The 20107-nt window shown below is 38.3% G+C and overlaps 1 protein-coding gene across 1 annotated transcript; it reads left to right on the forward strand.

Moving 5' to 3' along the window:
* The first annotated feature begins 97 nt into the window (after window positions 1–97).
* On the forward strand, window positions 98–14438 carry LOC143020582 (MKRN2 opposite strand protein). Its single transcript, XM_076177020.1, has 5 exons — window positions 98–249; window positions 8975–9162; window positions 10535–10612; window positions 10705–10932; window positions 12713–14438. The coding sequence occupies exons 2-5, from the start codon at window positions 9032–9034 to the stop codon at window positions 12909–12911; spliced, it is 636 nt and encodes a 211-aa protein (XP_076033135.1). The 5' UTR covers window positions 98–249; window positions 8975–9031; the 3' UTR covers window positions 12912–14438.
* The last annotated feature ends 5669 nt before the right edge of the window (window positions 14439–20107 follow it).

Below are 20107 nucleotides of genomic sequence, written 5' to 3' on the forward strand. Positions count from 1 at the left end.
CCGCGACCAATGAGATACGCCGTTGTGTTCAGCCAAGTCGACTGACTCGACGGACTACGTGTAGTCGTGTACCCAAGCAGTCAGGTTCCTACCGCGGTGGGAGGAGGGTGCAGGCCGGATATCGTAGAGCACCAAGGCACAAGTCGTCTCAAAAGACTTACAACACTGTAAATTGTGACCTTAAACAGTCTCTTCAACAGGGAAGAACACCTGCAAAGTGCCAAGAGAACACTTTCGATCTAGTTTGAGGTTAGTGTGGGGAACGTTAAAGGCAAAAGGGGAAACGTTTGGCTGAGTGGAATGGTCGACAGAACAACCACCTGAATGCAACATGACGCTGGCAAGTGGTACACATCAAAGTGCCATAACCAAAAATAACATAATTACATAAATTCCATAACAACATGAGATTATCTTTGTGTTAGGGAAAGAAAATATTATTTCCACTATCTTGGCAGCGTGTGTGTGTGTGTGCTTGTGTGTGTGTGTATTCACTTGGTCTTTGGATCACGTGTTGGACTCGTGATCGACAGCTATTTCCCTCCTGGAAGAGAGCTCGTAGGTCCGATCTATGGGTAATGCTATGACCTTGCACACACACCCAACTCCCCGCCCACGAGAGTCAGAGTACGACCCGAGGCACAGCGATACCGAAATAATTTCGGCCCTGGGCAGGATTCGAACTGGGTACTGGGAGCACTTCTACTTCCCAGTTCAGCGCTCTACCACTGTGTGTGTGTGTGTGTGTGTGTGTGTGTGTACATATATTTATATATATATATATATATATATATATATATATATATACATGTATACACACACACACACACACACACACACACACACACACACACACACACACACACATATATATATATATATATATATATATATATATATACTGTATATATATAATACATATATATATAAATATATGTATATATGGAAGGGTGGTGAGTTAAACACAAAGAACAGTTGGAGTTTTATTCACTGACGTTTCGTCCTTACCAGGACATTCTCAAAGTACATGTCAGTGAATAAAACTCCAACTGTTCTTTGTGTTTAACTCACCACCCTTCCACTCATTTGTCTTACATACTTCAATATACATATATATATATGTATATAGATCTATATATATATATATATATATATATATATATATATATATAATATGCACTCCATACGCAAAGGTCCTCTTAACAACAATGAGGTTGAAATGGTTAATACTGGTTTTAGAGAGAAGATTGATTTGTTACTTAATATATTTGACTAAATGAGTTGAACATACGTGTGATGGAATTGCTACGAAGAATCATTAAGATGGGACCGCTCGGTGGGAAAGGTCGGGTCATAAGACGTTTGAGAACGGACCGAAACGCGTCATAAGACAGTTCAGCATGGATGCGCGTGCGAAAGTTACGCTTTTCAACGTGACCCAAATATCACATCACAATATAAGTCTCAAGAAACAAGACGAAAGAGGTGAAAGTCGTCTGTTCAAGTGGAGGAATGCTTTTAGAAAGAGAATGAACTTTAGGGTGTATCAGTAACCACCCCACTCGTCTGGTCTCTCTCTCTCTCTCTCTCTCTCTCTCTCTCTCTCTCTCTCTCTCTCTCTCTCTCTCTCTCTCTCTCTCTCTCTCTCTCTCTCACACACACACACACAGACACACACACAGTTGATAGAGCGCTGGACTGGGAAGTACGGTGGTGCTCGCAGTACCCAGTTCGAATCCTGCACAGGGCCGAAATTATTTCGGTATCGCTGTGCTTCGGGTCGTTACTCTGACTCTCGTGGGCAGGGAGTTGTGTGTGTGTGTGAAAGGTCATAGCATTACCCATAGATCGGTCATACGAGCTCTGAGCTCTCTTCCAGGAGGGAAATAGCTGTCGATCACGAGTGCAACACGTGATCCAAAGACCAAGGTGAACACACGCTGGCATATGCAGCGGTAGTATGATCACCATATTTGGAGAAATATATAATGATCAGTTGTTGCTCATGTATAGGCACTGCGGAACAGCTGCACACATCCCATTTTCACTCGATATTATCAATAATATTCAATATAATGACTATTATTTCTTTATACTTGTACATTATGTAATCCTTAAGATTAATGTTAGTAGCCATCCCCTAGTTAACAAAAAAAAAAAAAAAAAAAAATCCTTGTGTGGAACCGTGCGCATCACTATAGCAAACCGCAAAGTTGACGTCACAGTTACCACGCTCTCTGTCGGCAGTCAGGCAAACTACCAAGATGCGGACGATCTCAATGCACTGAAAAGAGTCAACATGCGAGCCTTTTCAAAAGGTTTTATTGTTAGAGGTCGATGTCCCTGGGACCAAGATATATTTAGCATATTGACAATCATTCCAAAATTCAATTGAAACGTTGGAATGTTAGGGACTAAAAACTGTGGAAACCAGCTGGAAAGGCACGCTTTCCATTATGGCCACTTCTGCTAGCCCCATTGACTGGACGAAAAGCCACACCCTTTATTTTATAGAGTTAATGAAGCAGAATCTCTTTGTATAGAACATCAGTAACGAGGGACATAAGTTCGAACCTTGATGATATAAGGAAAGATTTATTATGAGCCGTGACGTTACTAATGAGAGGGTGGGTGCGGTTGTGTTATTTTCTACCCCCCTCCCCGTCAAAAAATACACTATTTGAAAGTCTCTACTGGCGTTACTATTAATTTGTTGTACTTATTTGCGGGGTTCAAAATACAATTATAGGAGCTATCCATTGATATAGACAAATTTTGCATCTATGAGACTGGCAAACAACTTTATAGCTACCGATTTTTCCTTAATAAAGATAGGCCAGTACGAAAAATTGTAGGCACCTGCAGACAATAGATTTTTATGCTTTCCGTGTTCCCAGGGCTGGCAATACTTTTGCAAGAGTTTTTAGGTTTGGTGCGGCTGTTATTCTCCACAGCAGCCCCCGCAAAAAATAAATGAATAAATATTTGAAAATCGTTACTGACATTACTATTAATCTGCGGTACTTGTTTATAGGGGTTCAAAATACTCAAAATGATGAGACCTATCCAAGGAAATAGAAAAGAATTGCATCTGTGAGACTTGGATTCTTTCTTCATGCCCACTCAGTATGGGCATTTTGCTCAGCTTTCAACACCGCCACCTGCTACATGCAGAGCTGCATGAGGCACAGTGTGGATTCGGTTTAAGCCACATGGCAATGAATGGATAAACCATACTTGAATTTTAATTGGACAACATTGTACTGTTTCGGTGCTTGGTGGACTAACCTGCTCTGGGCTTAAGAGGATATGAATGTAGGTGGTCATCAGTAGGCCCAGATTCATCTACGATGGGTTTGCAGCATATATAGGGTGAGGCGGGGGAACACCGACCTGTTAGTATAAAAACCTGCATAACATTTTTCATTTTGTACCTGAGAGAGTGCACACTGTGTCCAAAACAAACTACACAACATGACCCACCTATGATATGCTCACAAATCCTAAACTTAGAAAATAAGTCATATATTTTTTATTTATTCTTTATCTATTTATTTATTTATTTATTTTTACCTCGGTCGGTGTTCCCCTACACCGATCAGGGAGTGGGGGAACATGAACCCTTATTTTATTCGCCTGAAATCAACATATATGATAACCCTAGCCACCCCTCATCATTATTAAGTAATGAAATGAAGACAGACACATAAAATTGTAACATTTATTCGACAAAACAAACTTATTATAAACATATATTCAACAAAATAGTTTTTATGAATTTAACAACTATTTTAACCAGAGAGGGAAGTTAAGACACTTTAAAGTATATTTGAGCAACTTGTAACCTAATTACATACAAATAGAGGGAATTCAAGACATAAAACTATATACAAAGAAATATCTTAACTTGTAGGCAACTACAGGGTCAAACGTGCATGTTGAAGGCAGTCAGACGACGGTACACCTTAACCAGGTCGGTCTGTCTCTTGGTGGCACTCTCGGCGGTTACCATGACACCGTTGCACTGACCTGGCTCGACAAACTCTTAAAAAAAAAAAAAAAAAAAAAAAAAAAAAAAAATAATAATAATAATAATCCACTTCGTTTAAATGCACTAGTTCACCGCCACTATTTATTTTCATGTTAATATACATAATCAGTCACTTTTTGTCATGCTTTAAAAAAAAAAAAAAATCACGCATCGGTGTTCCCCCACGTGTTGGCGGTCGGTGTTCCCCCGCACCACAATCTTTTTTCGCAATGCCATGACAGCCACTTCGAAAGGAGGCACTTCATTTCACTCGATAACATGCCAATATGGTTACATCGTATTGAAACTTAACTAGAAACAATCACACTATATTCACCGACGTGAGACACTATACGAGAACCGTGAAAAATTACAACAGACATCTGAAAAATTAAATTTCTTACCTGATAAACACAGACGTGATGACGGAAACTTGTAGCACTGAGGATGCGTGCTGTGTCGGTGGTGAGTGGTGGCGCGCAATTTGAAATAACGTACCAGAGCATTCGGTCGGTGTTCCCCCTCGGTCGGTATTCCCCCACCCTCACCCCGTGTGTCTTTTTTCACGTTCTCGGTGATAAAATCCCCCCGCACGCTCAAACCCATTGCTAAAATTTTCAAAATCCAAATGTGGTTTGGGAAAACAGATCCATGTAGCACCTTTCATATGCACACTATTCTCACAACGTGAGTCACTACGGTATAATCCATAGCAGCAGTGTTTAATGGATCGCATTTATCGTTAAAATAGCCGATAAAAGTGTATGTTTTTCACAAGAAATTTTATAGTGTAGCGAGGCGTATAGACTCGTTTGCCTAAGGGATTTTCCTTCGCAATAACATGTGACATAATAGCAGTGTCTGTTTCCATTTTTAGGAACTGTGCGGATCGCTACTCCAGTAACATGGTGTTTGACTGTGGTGCGGAACGCACGTGTTCAAGATTGGATGCTGTATGCTAGCAAGGTAGAGCGCTGTCCTTCGCGCAGTGCCGACCATGTTATGTTATGGTGAAGTAGTGTCACTTATGTACTCGGCCTCTGTTGTGCTTAAAAACCGTGTATTATTGTATGTGATGTACAGTGTATGAATAACCCACTCGAATTCTACAACACAGTCATCTCAAATTATGACAAAAGAAACTATATAGATTTAATATATCTGGACTTTGCGGAGGCTTTTGATACCGTCCCGCACGAAAAACTACTTGCTAAATTAGCTTCACACGGAATTAGAGGTAGTCTATTAAGCTGGACCAGTAATTGGTTAAATGATCGTAAACAGAGTTGTTCTAAATGGCAAAACTTTTAGATGAAAAAATGTTACGAATGGAGTTCCTCGTTGTTCAGTTTTGGGGGCACTTTTATTCATAGTATCTATAAATGATATAGACCACGTAATGAAATTTATTGTCGCCAAGTTTGCTGATGATACAAAAATGTGCGGAATGGCAAATTATCACTTAAACCAATTATATATCCAAGAAGATTTAGATAAAATACAACAATGGTTTGAAAAGTGACTAATGAAATTTAACACAAGTAAATGTAAGGTTATGCACATACTGTAGGTAAAAATAACAATGAGTACGATTACAAATTGTTTGGAAATTCATTATCAGAAGTGGAAAGGATCTCGGCGTAATTATTAGTAATGATGTCAAATCATCTAAGCAGTGTATTTCCGCCTCAGAGAAAGTAAGATACCAGGATTGATTGCACGATTTGTTAATTTTAAAAGTCCATCTGTCATTAACAAGTTATATAAATCATTAGTTCGTCCACATTTGGAATATACTGTATCCGTATGGTCACCGGATCTCAAAGACAATGACAATTTGGAAAAAATACAACGGCGAACCACAAAACTGATCCCAAATATCAAAAATAAATAATACGCAAATCGACTAAAACATATGAATCTATTTGCCCCCCAAAAATGTAGACTCAGAGGCGGTTTGATACAAGTAGATTCTAATGGGCATTGACATAAAAAATGACAAAATTTTCACATTGAATGCGAATCAGAGAAGAAGTAATGGCCTCAAACTGTCAGGAAGTTGATTTAATTTGAAAATGAGTAGAAACAACTTAGCTGACTGTGTAGTAAATGAATAGAATAAACTTCCTGCAGAAGTAGTGCAATATAGTACAGTTCGAAGTTTTAAGATTCATATTAGATAAACACCTAAAAATGTGCTGTAATGTATGCCATTTGTTTTATTTTATTTATTCATTGATTATTATTTATTTGTTGTTTTATTTGTTTCTATATATTGTTATTATGTGTATTTATTGTTTATCATTATCTATTCATTTATTCATTTATTTTTATTCGCATCCGACCTAGCTCTGGACCAAAAAATCTGTAATTCTTTCTTTATACGTGCACATTATAAAATCTTCAGGTTTAATGTCAGCATCACCCCTGCTAAGTCTACGGCCACTGATGATATTAGAGAAAATACAAAGGGTAGCCACCAAGATGGTCCCAAGTCTAAACGGTATCGAAGAAAGGCTGTAGAAACTGGGAATTCCTGCATTAGAAGAATGAAGAGAGGCAACATGATAAGTATATTTAAATCAGAGAAAAGTTTAGAAAGAATAAACAGGGTTTGTTGGTATACGACGAAAGATCAACAAAATGTCGTAGTAAACGCAAATGAAAAATCAAACTGGTATGAAAGATGTTATGAAGTATAGAATTCCAAGTAGAAATGTAGACCTCTGGAACAAGTTGGGTGGAAATGTATAGGCAAATTTTTATACGGACGCCATAAACTGCCACCTGGAAATCTTAGGTATACATGCGGTTGAACTTCGAGGGAACAAGTTCATCAACTTTTTTCTATCGTTGAGGGAGCAATTGTACTGGTTGGAGATGTTGGAAGGGAATTGTTGGGTGGAATGGGCATTCTTGGCGCTTTGTTTTTGCAAGCTGTGTGAAAACGAAAAGGAAAAATCAGCGACGAGTTTCTAATTTTCTCGAAACAAATGAAGTGCGCAGTGGCCGAAATTTGTTTATATTGTGTTTACAAGTGTAAAAAAAAATCGGTTTTAGGGGTGGTGAAACCGGAAGTGTCTTCCCAAGTATTAATTAAGGATTGAAAAAAAAAAAAACTATCTGCAGGCGTTATCACATCCGGCTAATTTTTCTCCGACTGTTGAAGTAGATTTGCACCCCATAGCATTTGGGAAGGAATATGAGGTCCCAAAGGAAACTAATTTCCTTCTGCATATCAAATGACATTATATGTTTGTTGTTGTTGTTGAGAAAACAAAATAATTTGCTATAGTGATTTTACGTCGAAGAAAGTTCTGGAGGTAGGAGGTACCGCCGATTAATCGGCTTTTTACTTTTGTAGGGGTTGTTCTGTGAATATGTGAAGAAAATGTCAAACCGTGTGAAGAGGGAAGGATGCAAATACAAGGAAACTCGGCGGCACTAAAATTATATATTTATGAAATAATAATAATAATAATAGTAATAATAATAATAATAATAATAATAATAATAATAATAATAATAATAATAATAAAATAGAAAATAGCGGAAGCGAAAGAGATGACTTCAATCTCGTCAGAGACCACATCCAATTTAATCGGATTTCAACGTGAAGATTAAAGAAATTCGTTATTTGTAAAAATCATGAAGAAACTTAAGCTTGGACTGCTTAGTGGAATTATTTCTCAAGATGTGATATTTTAAATCTAGAAATAAATGTGCAGGAACCTACCCTTCCCCATATACCCTACAATACTTGTTTACAACACACACTCATACATCACAAAACAACTACATAATTTACTGCCAAATTGCGTACGTCTACAAACTCCCCCACAAATTAAACAAAGAAAATCCCCCAAGAGAAGCAAGAATTTAAATGACAAACCTACGTTCAGACTATCACCCAGTACAGAATCAGCCTGTCAGCAGACACTAATTATTATTATCCCAGATGCAATCGCAGATATATATATAATATAATATATATAATATAATATAATATAATAATATAATATATATATTATAATATAATATATAATATATATATTATAATATATAATATAATATAATATCTCAGACATTATACTTGGGAGTTCAAATCAACGAGAGGTGTTACATGGAGAAAAAAAAACAAGCAGAATTGAAAAACTACAAATTACCTAAGATTAATATATCTACTTCTAAAAAATGGACTCATACCATCAAGAGTAAAAGTCATCATATATAAAACTATACTAAGACCAGTATTAACATTTGGCTCGGAGACCTGGACACTAACAACGAGATTAAAGAGTAAGATAGAAACAGCAGAGATGAGAGTGTTGCGTTTGATAAAGGGGGTAACAAGAAGAGATCGCTTAAGAAATGATGACATCAGAGATGAACTGGACACCGAATTAGTATCAGAATTTGTAGAAAGAAGTAAACTGAGATGGTATGGACACATCATGAGGATGGATCAAGAAAGTTACCCTGTAAATATTTTCGATGGAAGCCGAGATGGCCGAGGCCGGTGGAGAGACCCAGAAAGAGATGGAGGGATGGAGTGAGGGAAGCAATTGGAGCGACATGATTAACAATAGAGAGTATGGAAGAAGAGGAACTTTACGAAGACCGTATCTGGTGCAGAAGTTTCGTGAGGCACCACAACTGACAGGGCATTGGCCCTACCTGGTGTATGGTAAAGGTAAAGGTAAAAGACATTATACTACACTGCCATGCATTCGCTCTTCCCAGAGGACACAAAATCTCTTCACTGAATGACATATGGGTTGACTTAGTAGATGTGTTCATCATCCTGGGGTCATAAGTGCAAGAGAGATCTGGAGGTTACAGACTGATTATATTTGTTCTGCATCGAACTACTTGTTGGACCAAAGAAGATTGCTGTCAGTTATCATTGTCATTGTAGATTGTAATGCACCTCTTCTTTCCCAGGAATCAAAGTAAACAGCAAGTTATCTCCATCAACTGTTCCCTCTTGAAGGAGTGACCATGAATTTAGACCCAGGAATCTTGTGCTTCCAGCACTGCACAGGGCGTCTCTTCAGCTTCAGGCTTCCAGCATTGTGTGTCTTTTGCAAGGCAGACCTGGCAACAGACCCACTCCTTGTTCCACCCTTCAGGTTCGTTTGGCAACATATTACTGCTGCTGTTTGTTGTATTAAAGATTATCATTAAGCTATGTTATTTAGGTGTTTTTTTTTATATATCACTTGCCAAATCTTATTTAGGTTTTCTAGAGCATGTCAGTACTCGGTTCATGAAAATAAGTCTCTTCAGCATGATATTGTCCTCAATGACATTTTTGCATGAATATGGGGTTAAGGTGTTGGGGGCAGGTTATTGTAGAGGTTTGAGTAGTACATGATGGTGTTATTTTTAGTTGCTGATTTATTTATTTATTTGTTTTTGCATTCCCTGGGCTGTACTTGTGTGAGGGGTGGGAGGGTTCAAAGGTTCTTGTGTAGAATTGTGTGTCATCACTCTTGTGTGGTATGAGAAGGATTTAGGTTTCTAAGGATAGATGTTCTATTAGGGTTATTCTTAATGTTCTATTTTGTGTTTTTTGTAGGGTATCTTGTTTTATTGATTGCTGAGGACTATGTTGCGGTTGTATGAGCAAGTGTAGTTCTTATGAGTTGTTTGTACACAGTGATTAGTATATTTTCTGTTCTATCTGGAGGTGCTATTTTGAACACCAGTACTTGTTAGGTGATGTCTGTGAGCAACATTTTGGTGGTGGACCTCTTTGAGCTCATGTTGATTTGAATCATAATAAGATCAGTCTTTCTATCAGTTTGGATGTGGTAGAGATCGGTCTTTGAGATGTTGGGTTTTCTGGCAGTTTGTTGGATTTCAGGATGGGTACTCTCTGCTCTTTTCCAGTTTGTTGGGATGCCATTGTGCAAACAAGAAGTAGTTGAAAATGTGTCAGGTCTTGTATTGTTACAAAGATCAGATGTTTCAGATGGTAGTATGGTATATTGTTTGGGGCTTCTGTGTGTGTTTTTTTTTTATAGCATTGTCTTTGTTGGAGAAGGGTTAGGCTTCCATGTGTAGTTTTATCTTGCGTATCTTTTTGAGGTATTTTCCTGTTTTTTGGTATCATAGTTTTGGAGAAGTGTTTGATTATGTTGCTCTGGTGGTGGTAGTATTTTATTCAGTGTTACACCAACTAATTAATGAATAATGAGGACAGATTTTTATTTATATATTTTTTTCATTCAATGTCTACTTTTTTATGTAGGTAACTTGTATACTTCTTTTATATTTCATTTTTTGTGATGCCCTTGTTTAGCTGCTGTAGTGGTTCTTTTTCTTATTCTCTCAGATTCATCTTCCTTTACCTATTGTTTCTATTTTATAGGAAGGCTGTCTTTATTGTATAGTTAGGATAGTGAAGGACTAGTATAAGGATAGTATAAGGACTAACAAATAAAGAAAAAATGTAATTGATTGTCTAAGCTAGTGATGAGTCTGTCATCTTGTTTTCAGACTACCCTTTCCTTTTGTGAGGGGATCACAAGCACCTTGCTGTATCCTCATTAAGCCGTCTAAAGGAGACTTTTTACAGTAAGTATTAGTATTTTTGTATCTCTCATATATAGTATTTATATTTATATATTTCTCATATATAGGAATTCAAGCTAATTTCCTTTTGACAGTGACTACAGGAACTCAGATGACCTTCACATAGGAATAACAAGCAGTGAAGGTGTTGTCTATGAATATGATCAGGAAGGCCTCCATACAGATTACACTTCAGCTTGGTCACAGTGCTTGGCTGTACCCATTATCCAGGATACACGCAATAGTCTGGACCCTGTCTGGCAGGAATACTGGGACTTTACTCTCCACACCCTAGTACAGGAGACCTGTTGGACTGAAGAAAGGTAAGGTTGGGTTCAGAGATATATTTTCAGGATGGAAAGGCATGCCTTTGTTGTGGAGATGCATTTATATAACTGAATAACTCAGCCCTGAAATTACACACATCCACCTTCCTTTAGAGTACATTCTCTACTAGTACATATTTAAAGTTAAAAAATTATAGCCATGGACTCAAACCAAGTACATTTAGACACTGGCCATGTATACAGACATGGTGAGTATAAAATGATAACTTGCAAATACTGGTATGGCATCATACAAGTACTGGTACTGGTATCAAGCAGGTTAGAAATCTATGATTACCTGTTAGTAAATGAACCCAGTAGTCTGTGCTTAGTGAAGACTAAACTGTCAGGAAATGTGGACCTACAACTGGGAAGTGGTAGATACATAGTCTGAATATGGGATAGAAAAGGTATGGTGGAAAGAAGTGCAATAATGGTTGTTAACAATTATGTAGAAATTATGTGGACGGGAGTGGGATGGGTGGGAGTAGGTACATGCATTTTGACATGGCTACTTCCCTTGTAAGGAAGAAAAAGTCCTTTGTATATAGATAGAACAATTATGTACAACTTAAAGAAGTAATATTGAATGCAGGAAAGGCTAAGGCAATAAATTTGAAAATAGAAACCAAAGGACAGGGTGAAAGATACTTCATGGGAGCATACATATCACCCAAGACAGGGGCGTGGGATGAAAATTACCAAATGTTCTCAGAGATATTTCCCATGAAACAAAAAATAAATAAATAAATAAAATTAACAAAGTGATAATATAATCCCTATAGGTGACTTTAATTGCAAGGAGATAAAATGGGAGGGCTGGAAGGTAGGTGGTAATGAGAATTCAGAAATCCTGGGGGGTAATACTCTGTTAAATACTGCAATGGATAACACAGTGACCTGAGTAAAAGAAGATGCTCCAGCAAGACTGGACATACTTCTAACCAAGGAGCCTGACATTACTGAGTCTTTGAGTTACATGTGACCCATTTGAAGCTTTAGAAGGTAGGCAGCAGGGAGATGATTCTGTCTGATGCCCATGTCAGAGAACCACTATTTGTATGTGCCTGTTGTTGGTCCTTATTAGGAAAATAAGATAAAGACAAGTAAGAATAAGAGGAGGCAGAGGATGAAAGACCTGTAGGTTGTGGAGGATGTGGAGAAGATGAAGTAGGTATATTATGAATGTTTCAAAGGGAAGTTCTGAAATGTAATCAATATCTATCTATACACCAAAAGCTTTTTTGCTCCTTACATGTGAGGTGACCAAGTCAAAAGGCAAGTATTGCCTTGACTTCTTGTAGGAATGTATCCTTTAGGGTTACAGAGAGCAGTATGCCTAATCCCATCACTCCATCCTGTTTTAGCCACCTTTATGACCCGAGTGGGAAGACTCGGTGGCAGTATTCTTTTTTCTTCCTACCATGGGGGACAGAGGTGACAATGGAAATATAAACTTAAAAGAAGTAGTACAGGACAGTATTAAGAGAGGGGAGACAACATAACAGAGGGGCAGTTGCAGTACAATAAGTAGCATCATTTCTCTGTGAGTAGAGATTTCCTCTAACATATACAAAATAATGTGTGACTGGTCTGTAGGGGCACCCCATGTAGTCCCCAAAGTATCAGCTGCATGATACTTTGCAAATTTCCACTACACAGTAACATGCAGCCAATACCCCAGACACTTGGTGAAAAGTGCCACAATGTTTTTGCCCAATTGGAATCGTACTATATTTGCATGATACCAACATGAGCCTTTCTCTTCCTTCAACAGATATGATGAAAAAAAATTCAACTGCTACAGCTTTGTGCTGGCCTTTTTACATGCTCTTCGCCCACCTGGTATTGCCATCAAGGAGCTAGACAAGACCTACTTCTGCAAAAAATTCATTGTGCCCCACACGACAACTGCAGCCAAATATATCTCACTCTACAGAAAGCTTCAGCACCAAGAAGTTTTAGCTGTCACGTAGCTATGTGAAGCTAGAGGTGTTGGATACTGAATGAATATTTGCTGAACTTCAAAGGGAACTATATGATGAATCCACAATTTCTATCAGTTTTCTCTGCTAATGTGCAAGTATGTTTTGGCAAAAATGATCCATGTATATAATGATATGCCTGCGACTTTAGCTTAAGGTCCACCTGTCCATTAGTTGAACAGAATGGATACCTTTCTCTCGATTGGGATGTTTTTCAAAAGGGTAGCTTCCATAGCTGGAATATGAATTTTTCATTCAGTCCACTAATTAGTTGTGCAGTATCAAGTAACATCAGCACTTTCACTCATAAAGTGATGATGGCAGTGTTGATGACATCTGACTAGGTATATACATATATTTGATGAATCAACATACCCTAGTATTCAGTAACATTTCAACAGTCTTCCTCAGAGAGTATAGTACAGGTATGTTACTAAATAACATATAGCTATAGTAAGGCAACTTTTCATTTCCATTTTGCATACTTGGGCTTTTGCAAGTCTTATTGTGTCATCAAGTGGCTTCAAGAATGATAGGTGTGAACAACAGTGTGTGTATAGATTTTAGTATATACAGAGTACATCCCTGCTAAAAGAAACAGCATTGTAAATGGTTCATAATCCATGAGGGAAAGTAATTGGTGACAGTCAGAAAAATGAAGGGAACAACATTTGTATTTTCTCATTGGTAGTTTGGTTAACACTTTCAACATATCAGTAGTTCTGTCTACGAGTACATACCAAGGGCTTTTTTCCCCCTTATAAGGGAGGTAGCCAAGTCAAAGGCATGCATTCCCTCCCACCCATTCCACTCCCATGCACCACCCTTGTTACCTGCTTATCTTAGCTCCTCGTGGATGAAGGGTCATCCCTGTCTCCAGCCCACTGCCCGGGTCTGAAGCTATGCAGCAAGACATAGTATATCTGCAGCAAGGCAGGTTCTTTTGATTGGCAACCCCACCCCCCTCTCTGTTCTCTGTCCTCTCATGCAAAAAATAGAGAAGACAGGGAGACAGTCCTTTCGGCTGCATCAAAGTATCATCCATTCTCTGTTCATTCATATCACCTGCCTTCTCCCTTCCTTGTTCAACAGTCATTCCCCTCTTGCTCAAAGCCCCTTTCACCCCATCCATCCATCTCATCCTCGGGCATCCCCTCAACTTCACTCCTTCCACCTCTGCCTTCCACACCTCTTTTGCTAACCTTCTGTCACTCGTTCTTTCCATGTGTCCAAGCCACCCCAATGCTCTTTCAATAGCACTCTGCCATCTCCTTTTCCACCCCCGCTCTCCTCCACTTCCACACCAGTTTCACAAATCTATAGTTAATTATTGATTTACTAGTATAAAACTCAGTTATCTTCACATTGTTTACAATGTCATTGTCCATGTAAACCCACAGTATTATGTATGAGTGGTACTGTCAAATCAGTATACCATATTTTCTTGTGTATAAGACGCGATTTTTAAGGACTAATAAAAAGAATCACCCAATGTCTAATGCAGTCGTGTTATTGAATGAGAAGTCGAGATCAAGATGCAGATTGGCGAATGGAGGTTGGCTAAAAGAGTCTGTGTTGATCTATGTTGAGGAGTAGTCCACGGAGGAGCGATGATATGGTGTTGTGGCGATCTAACTATATCCCAAGGGCTTTTTACCCCTATTAATTAAGGGAGGTAGCCAGTCAAGGTACATACCAGTCCATTACCATTCACTATCCTTGTATTTCCATCTCATCTTAGCTCCTCATGGATGAAAAGTCATTCCTGTCTACTGCTAGTGGGGGAATCGTCGTCTTATGGAACAGGTAAAGATGAGAATATTGATGTCGTTTTGTAAACAAAACGCACTCGATCATTCTTGCCGTCGGTATTGTCGTTGGTCCCGATAATATAGCAGTGCACAGCCATTCGTTTTCTTATAAAAAATCCTTTAAAAAAAGACTTTCAGTAAATTCATGGTAATACACAAAATACGAATCTACTTTGCCTCAAAATATTAAAAAAGTGCGTCTTAAACGCCAATAAATACCATAATTTCTTACTCAAAAATACTTTTGTCTTCACATATGATTATGAGATGACATTCCTTAGGTAAACTATTTTACAATAGAACCCTGTACTTGTAATACACCTAATTTGTACCTAATTATTTAATTCCTGGAAACCTAGACGACCTATTTTACCACTAGTGTAGCACCATGTATGAAAAAGGATAAGTGTATTATCAGGGATGTCTTGCACAATACCAGCATTATCAACGTTTGTGAGCTCTATGAAGATAATACATACATGTATCATTGAGGCCCTTGTATTTTTACACGTATTGAGCCATTGTATCGTCCAGGACTAAGTAAAAAGTAGAACCTTACGATAAACTAAGAAATTAAAGGAAAGTTCAGAGAAATAGCATAAACTTTATAACATATCAAACGTTTTTGCAAACATTTGAAGAAACTTCAAGATCGAATATAGCCGGCAATGTATAATTCTACTGTAGATAATACCGTATCATTAACTCCAGAAAGTGACAACTGATCATGTCAAATAATTTTAATTATCATTAAGAAATCTCAATCACTCGGTAGGTTAAATATCTTGAGAAGCTCTTGCACTTCGAAAAATGGTATATGTCTTTTATTATGGCTATGGACAGGTATTTCTATTTAAAAAGGAAAGGTTCCCACATTCATAGGGTCAGCAGGCATGTGAAGTCAAATAGGATGCCCAAAGTTAGGTTTCGAAAGTACAAGATAGTCTACGCCAAGAGGCGTAGGCAAGATGCAGCCGAAATCGTCACCTTTCTTATGCGTTTGAACTGCTGGGGCAGGTAACAGACAGTCGCGTCTGGGAATCGGAGAGGAATGCGGGATTTCAATGCACAACTAACTGAATACGAGACCAGCATGATTCCGGTGATGCCAGTAGAGCACCAAAAAGTAGAAGGAGGTCACTAAACCTATCAATAATGATTCGTATTATTCGGATAGGTACAAAGAACTTAGTGGTGATTTTTGTCCGAAAACTATGAAATACCGCAAAGTTCTCAGGTCTCGCATCAACGCTCTAGGACACATTGATACACACGACATACCTCTCTCTTTTCTCAATATCAGCTTCCACATAATTCTACAGTTGTCGACACTTACATCCAGGACAGCATTGGGATTACAGTGATATGTGTATTGGGTTTGTACACAATGTACAATATAATAATAATAATAATAATGATAATAATAATAATAATAATAATAATAATAATAATAATAATAATAATAATAATAATAATAATAATAATAATAATAATAATAATAATAATAATAATAATAATAATAATAATAACAATAACAATAATAATAATAATAATAATAATTAAAATAATAATAATAATAATAATAATAATAATAATAATAATAATAATTAATAATACTTTTATTTGACAATAAAATTATAAATCTAATATAAAGAAAAAAATAGCTCCATAACCTTTTCACTGCTATTTACGACTGGTATTTATTCTGGCTGCCTCTAATTTGACCTCCTTGAGCTGCTGCCAAACGTACAATTTAATGCTCATCCACCTCAGCATAGGAGGTAATAAGAAAGAATATTTCAAATCTAGCAGAGGTCACTCATATTTACGGTGATATACTAAGTTTTTAAGTCACCCCTTGCTAAGCGTCTTATGCGTTTTCTTACTCGTACCCAATTAAAGAAAATGTACTACAAGTTTTGGTTGATGGTTTAGTTGAAATTAAAAAGAAACCATGCAATGTACCGATGATTTTGATTTATAAAAAAATAGATATTGAAGAGGTCATATATGACATGCAACCAACTGAAGAAAAAAGTACTTAGGAGATACAAAACTAGCGATTTATTTATCGACGATATTTTCAAAATTACAATACTTAATAGCTTGGTTATACATTCCTTGATATTACTCTGCAATTAAATAGGTATATTCATATGGAAACACACATATGCGAAGTTAAAAACCAATATTAAATTGTCGACCCAAATGCTCTCCGTCGTCACAATGTTTACATATCTGATTATCGTAGAAGACAGTTTCTAAAGGAAATGACAGACATTAAAACAAACCTGTAAACTGTCATGACAGTAAAAAGTAAAATAAAATAAAATAAAGAGGAAGCAGATATATAAATGAATATCTACACAACTAAGTGAAATGGGGGAGTAAACATAATTATCATACCAACGTGAGGAAAAAAATATTTGACATGTCAATTAATTAGTCAATCGGCCATTTGGAGTCCATTGCTGAACAACGGCCTCTCGCAGGTGTTGGGGAAGTGGAATAGCAGGTAGCAGGCTGAGAGCCACACAAGATGTGCAGTGGGAGTGAGAAAAGGAGTGAAGAAAGGGTGTGAAGGCGGGAAGGATGACAAGGAAGGCGGGGCTCCTTGGGAAGAGGAAGGTGAGGACTGAGGAGAAACAGACTTAGTTGGAACAGAAAGTGAAAGGAGGAGGAAGAAAAAGAGTAGAGAGGGAAAGAAGGAAAATTAATCGGGTGAGGAGGATGAAATTCAAGAGGATGAAGAAGAGAAAGAGTAGGGAGTGGGAGAGAAAGAGGAGTAGCAATATCAGTAGGAGGAGGGAGGGAGGGAGGGAGAGAGGTATTACGAACCGGGAAGGGGCGGGAAATCTGAACTGAGTGTTAAAGTCAGTCTTGTTTGTTTGATACTATTAGGGACCCTTGTGTGTGTGTGTGTGTGTATGTGCGCTCGCTTTTGTGTATGTGTTTGCGTGCGCGCTTGTGTGTGTGTGTGTACACGCTTGTGTGTGTCCTCTTGGTGACCCCATGAGGAGAGGACGAATGCTGAATAAAATAGCCTGGTGGAACCAGCCCACTCGTTGACGACATCCAGTTGACTAGCGAATGTATGAAAAGACTGGAAAAAGAGACTGAAATGCGTCGATACTTGAGACCTTCCCAAATGGGGAAAGAAGAAAGACATAATCTCTTCTGGGGCGCATCAAATGATCCGAAGTGTCAAATATCTTGGAAATGAAGAAGAAAAAGTCCATGTTATCATATTCAGACAGGAACAGTAGGAGAGAGAGGAGGGAGAGGAGAGGAAGATGAAGAGGAGGAGGAGGAGGAGGAAGAAGATGAAGAGGAGGAAGAGGAGGAGATGAGGGAGAAAGAGGAGGAGGTGAGGAAGGAAGAAGAAGAGAAGGTGAGGGAGGAAGAGGAGGAGGCGAAGGAGGAAGAGAAAGAGAAAATGAAGAGGAGGAGGAGGAGGAAGAAGATGAAGAGGAGGAAGAGGTGCAGGAGGAAGAGGAGGAGGTGAGGGAGGAAGAGGAGAAGGAGGTGAGGGAGGAAGAGGAGGAGAAGATGAGGGAGGAAGAGGAGAAGGAGGAGTACGTGAGGGAGGAAGAAGAAGAGAAGGTGAGGGAGGAAGAGGAGGAGGAGGATAAGGTAAGGAAGGAGAAGGAGAACGTTAGGGAAGAAGACGAGGAGGAGAAGGTGAGGGAGGAAGAGGAAGAAAAGGTGAGGGAGGAGGAGGAGGAGGAGGAGAAGGTGAGGGAGGAAGAGGAGAAAAGAGGGAGGAGGAGGAGGAGAAGGTGAGGGAGGAAGAGGAGAAATGAGGGAGAAAGAGGAGGAGGAGGAGGAGGAGAAGGTGAGGGAGGAAGAGGAGAAATGAGGGAGGAAGAGGGGGAGGAGGGGAAAGGTGAGGGAGGAAGAAGAGAAAGGAGGGAGGAAGAGGCGGAGGAGGAGAGATGAGGGAGGAAGAGGAGGAGGAGGAGAAGGTGAAGGAGGAAGAGAAGTAGGATTGTGCAGGAGAGGCTGGATCGAGGAATGAGGGAGTATATTGTTTTATATACTTGTTGTTGTCGTTTCCGTTGTCGTTATTATTGTTATTGTCGTTAAAGATGTTATTATTGTAGTTTTTTTCGTTAAAGTTGTTATTATTGTCGTTATTGTCGCCGTCACTATTGTTATTGTTGTCGATATTGTTGTTATTGTCGACGTTATTGTTACTCTCGTCGTTTTTTATTATTGTCGTTATTTTTACCGTCTTCGTTATTGTTGTTGTTATTTTCACTGCAAGAAGAAATCTGTTGATGGCCTTTGGCTCTCCCATATCCGGGAGTGGGGTCCGTAGGGGTTGCTTCAAGAGTTTTCTGTTCCTTTGCGTGTCAGAGGTGATTAAAGTATTTGTGGATGAAGTAACGTGATTCAACACTAACCATCCTTCTCTCTGTCTGTCTCTATCTCTCTTCCTCTCTCTCTCTCTCTCTCCATCTCTCTCTCTCTCTCTATGTATGTATGTATGTATGTATGTATGTATGTATGTACGAGTATGTATGTATGTATGTATCTTTTTCTATCTCTCTATATTTCTCTGTCTGTCTGTCTGTCTCTCTCTCTCTCTCTCTCTCTCTCTCTCTCTCTCTCTCTCTCTCTCTCTCTCTCTCTTTCTCTCCTTCCTTCCCCCCCCTCTCTCTCTCTCTCTCTCTCTCTCTCTCTCTCTCTCTCTCTCTCTCTCTCTCTCTCTCTCTCTCTCTCTCTCTCTCTCTCTCTCTCTCTCTCTCTCTCTCTCTCCTTTCTATAGCCGAGATGCTGCGTTCTGACTGTGTCTAGCCGATTCTATTCTCTCTCTCTCTCTCTCTCTCTCTCTCTCTCTCTCTCTCTCTCTCTCTCTCTCTCTCTCTCTCTCTCTCTCTCTCTCTCACCTCTCTCTCTATTTTAACCTCTACTTAGACGAGATATTTTAATCTGACTGTGGCCAGTCGATTCCATTCACAAGAAGGAAACAAACAGAAGAATCATCATCGACATTCTTCTTCATTTTATGGTCTTTGGGTAAGTTCAGCCTTTAAAATGTATCCTTGTGTGTCATGTTACCTCGACGAATGATCTTACAATTTCTTTATTCTTTTGCTTATCTATTCACGTATTCTTTATTTGTTTGTTCGTCAATATATCATAAATTTGATTTATTTATTTGCTTGTCAGTCAATCAATTTTATATTTCAGCTGGTTGTGTTTATATTGTATTCAATTTTTTATTTGTGTATTTGTTTGTTTGTGTTCATTTATTCATTTAATCATCTATTTATTAATTTACTTATTTAGCTGTTTATGTACTTAATTATCTGTTAATCTATTCATTTATCTATCTATTTATTTAACTAATATTTTATTTTATTCTCTTTA

The sequence above is a fragment of the Oratosquilla oratoria genome, chromosome 40 (assembly GCF_046742065.1).
Source record: "Oratosquilla oratoria isolate Oo_2021 chromosome 40, ASM4674206v1, whole genome shotgun sequence".
Classification (NCBI taxonomy): domain Eukaryota; kingdom Metazoa; phylum Arthropoda; class Malacostraca; order Stomatopoda; family Squillidae; genus Oratosquilla; species Oratosquilla oratoria.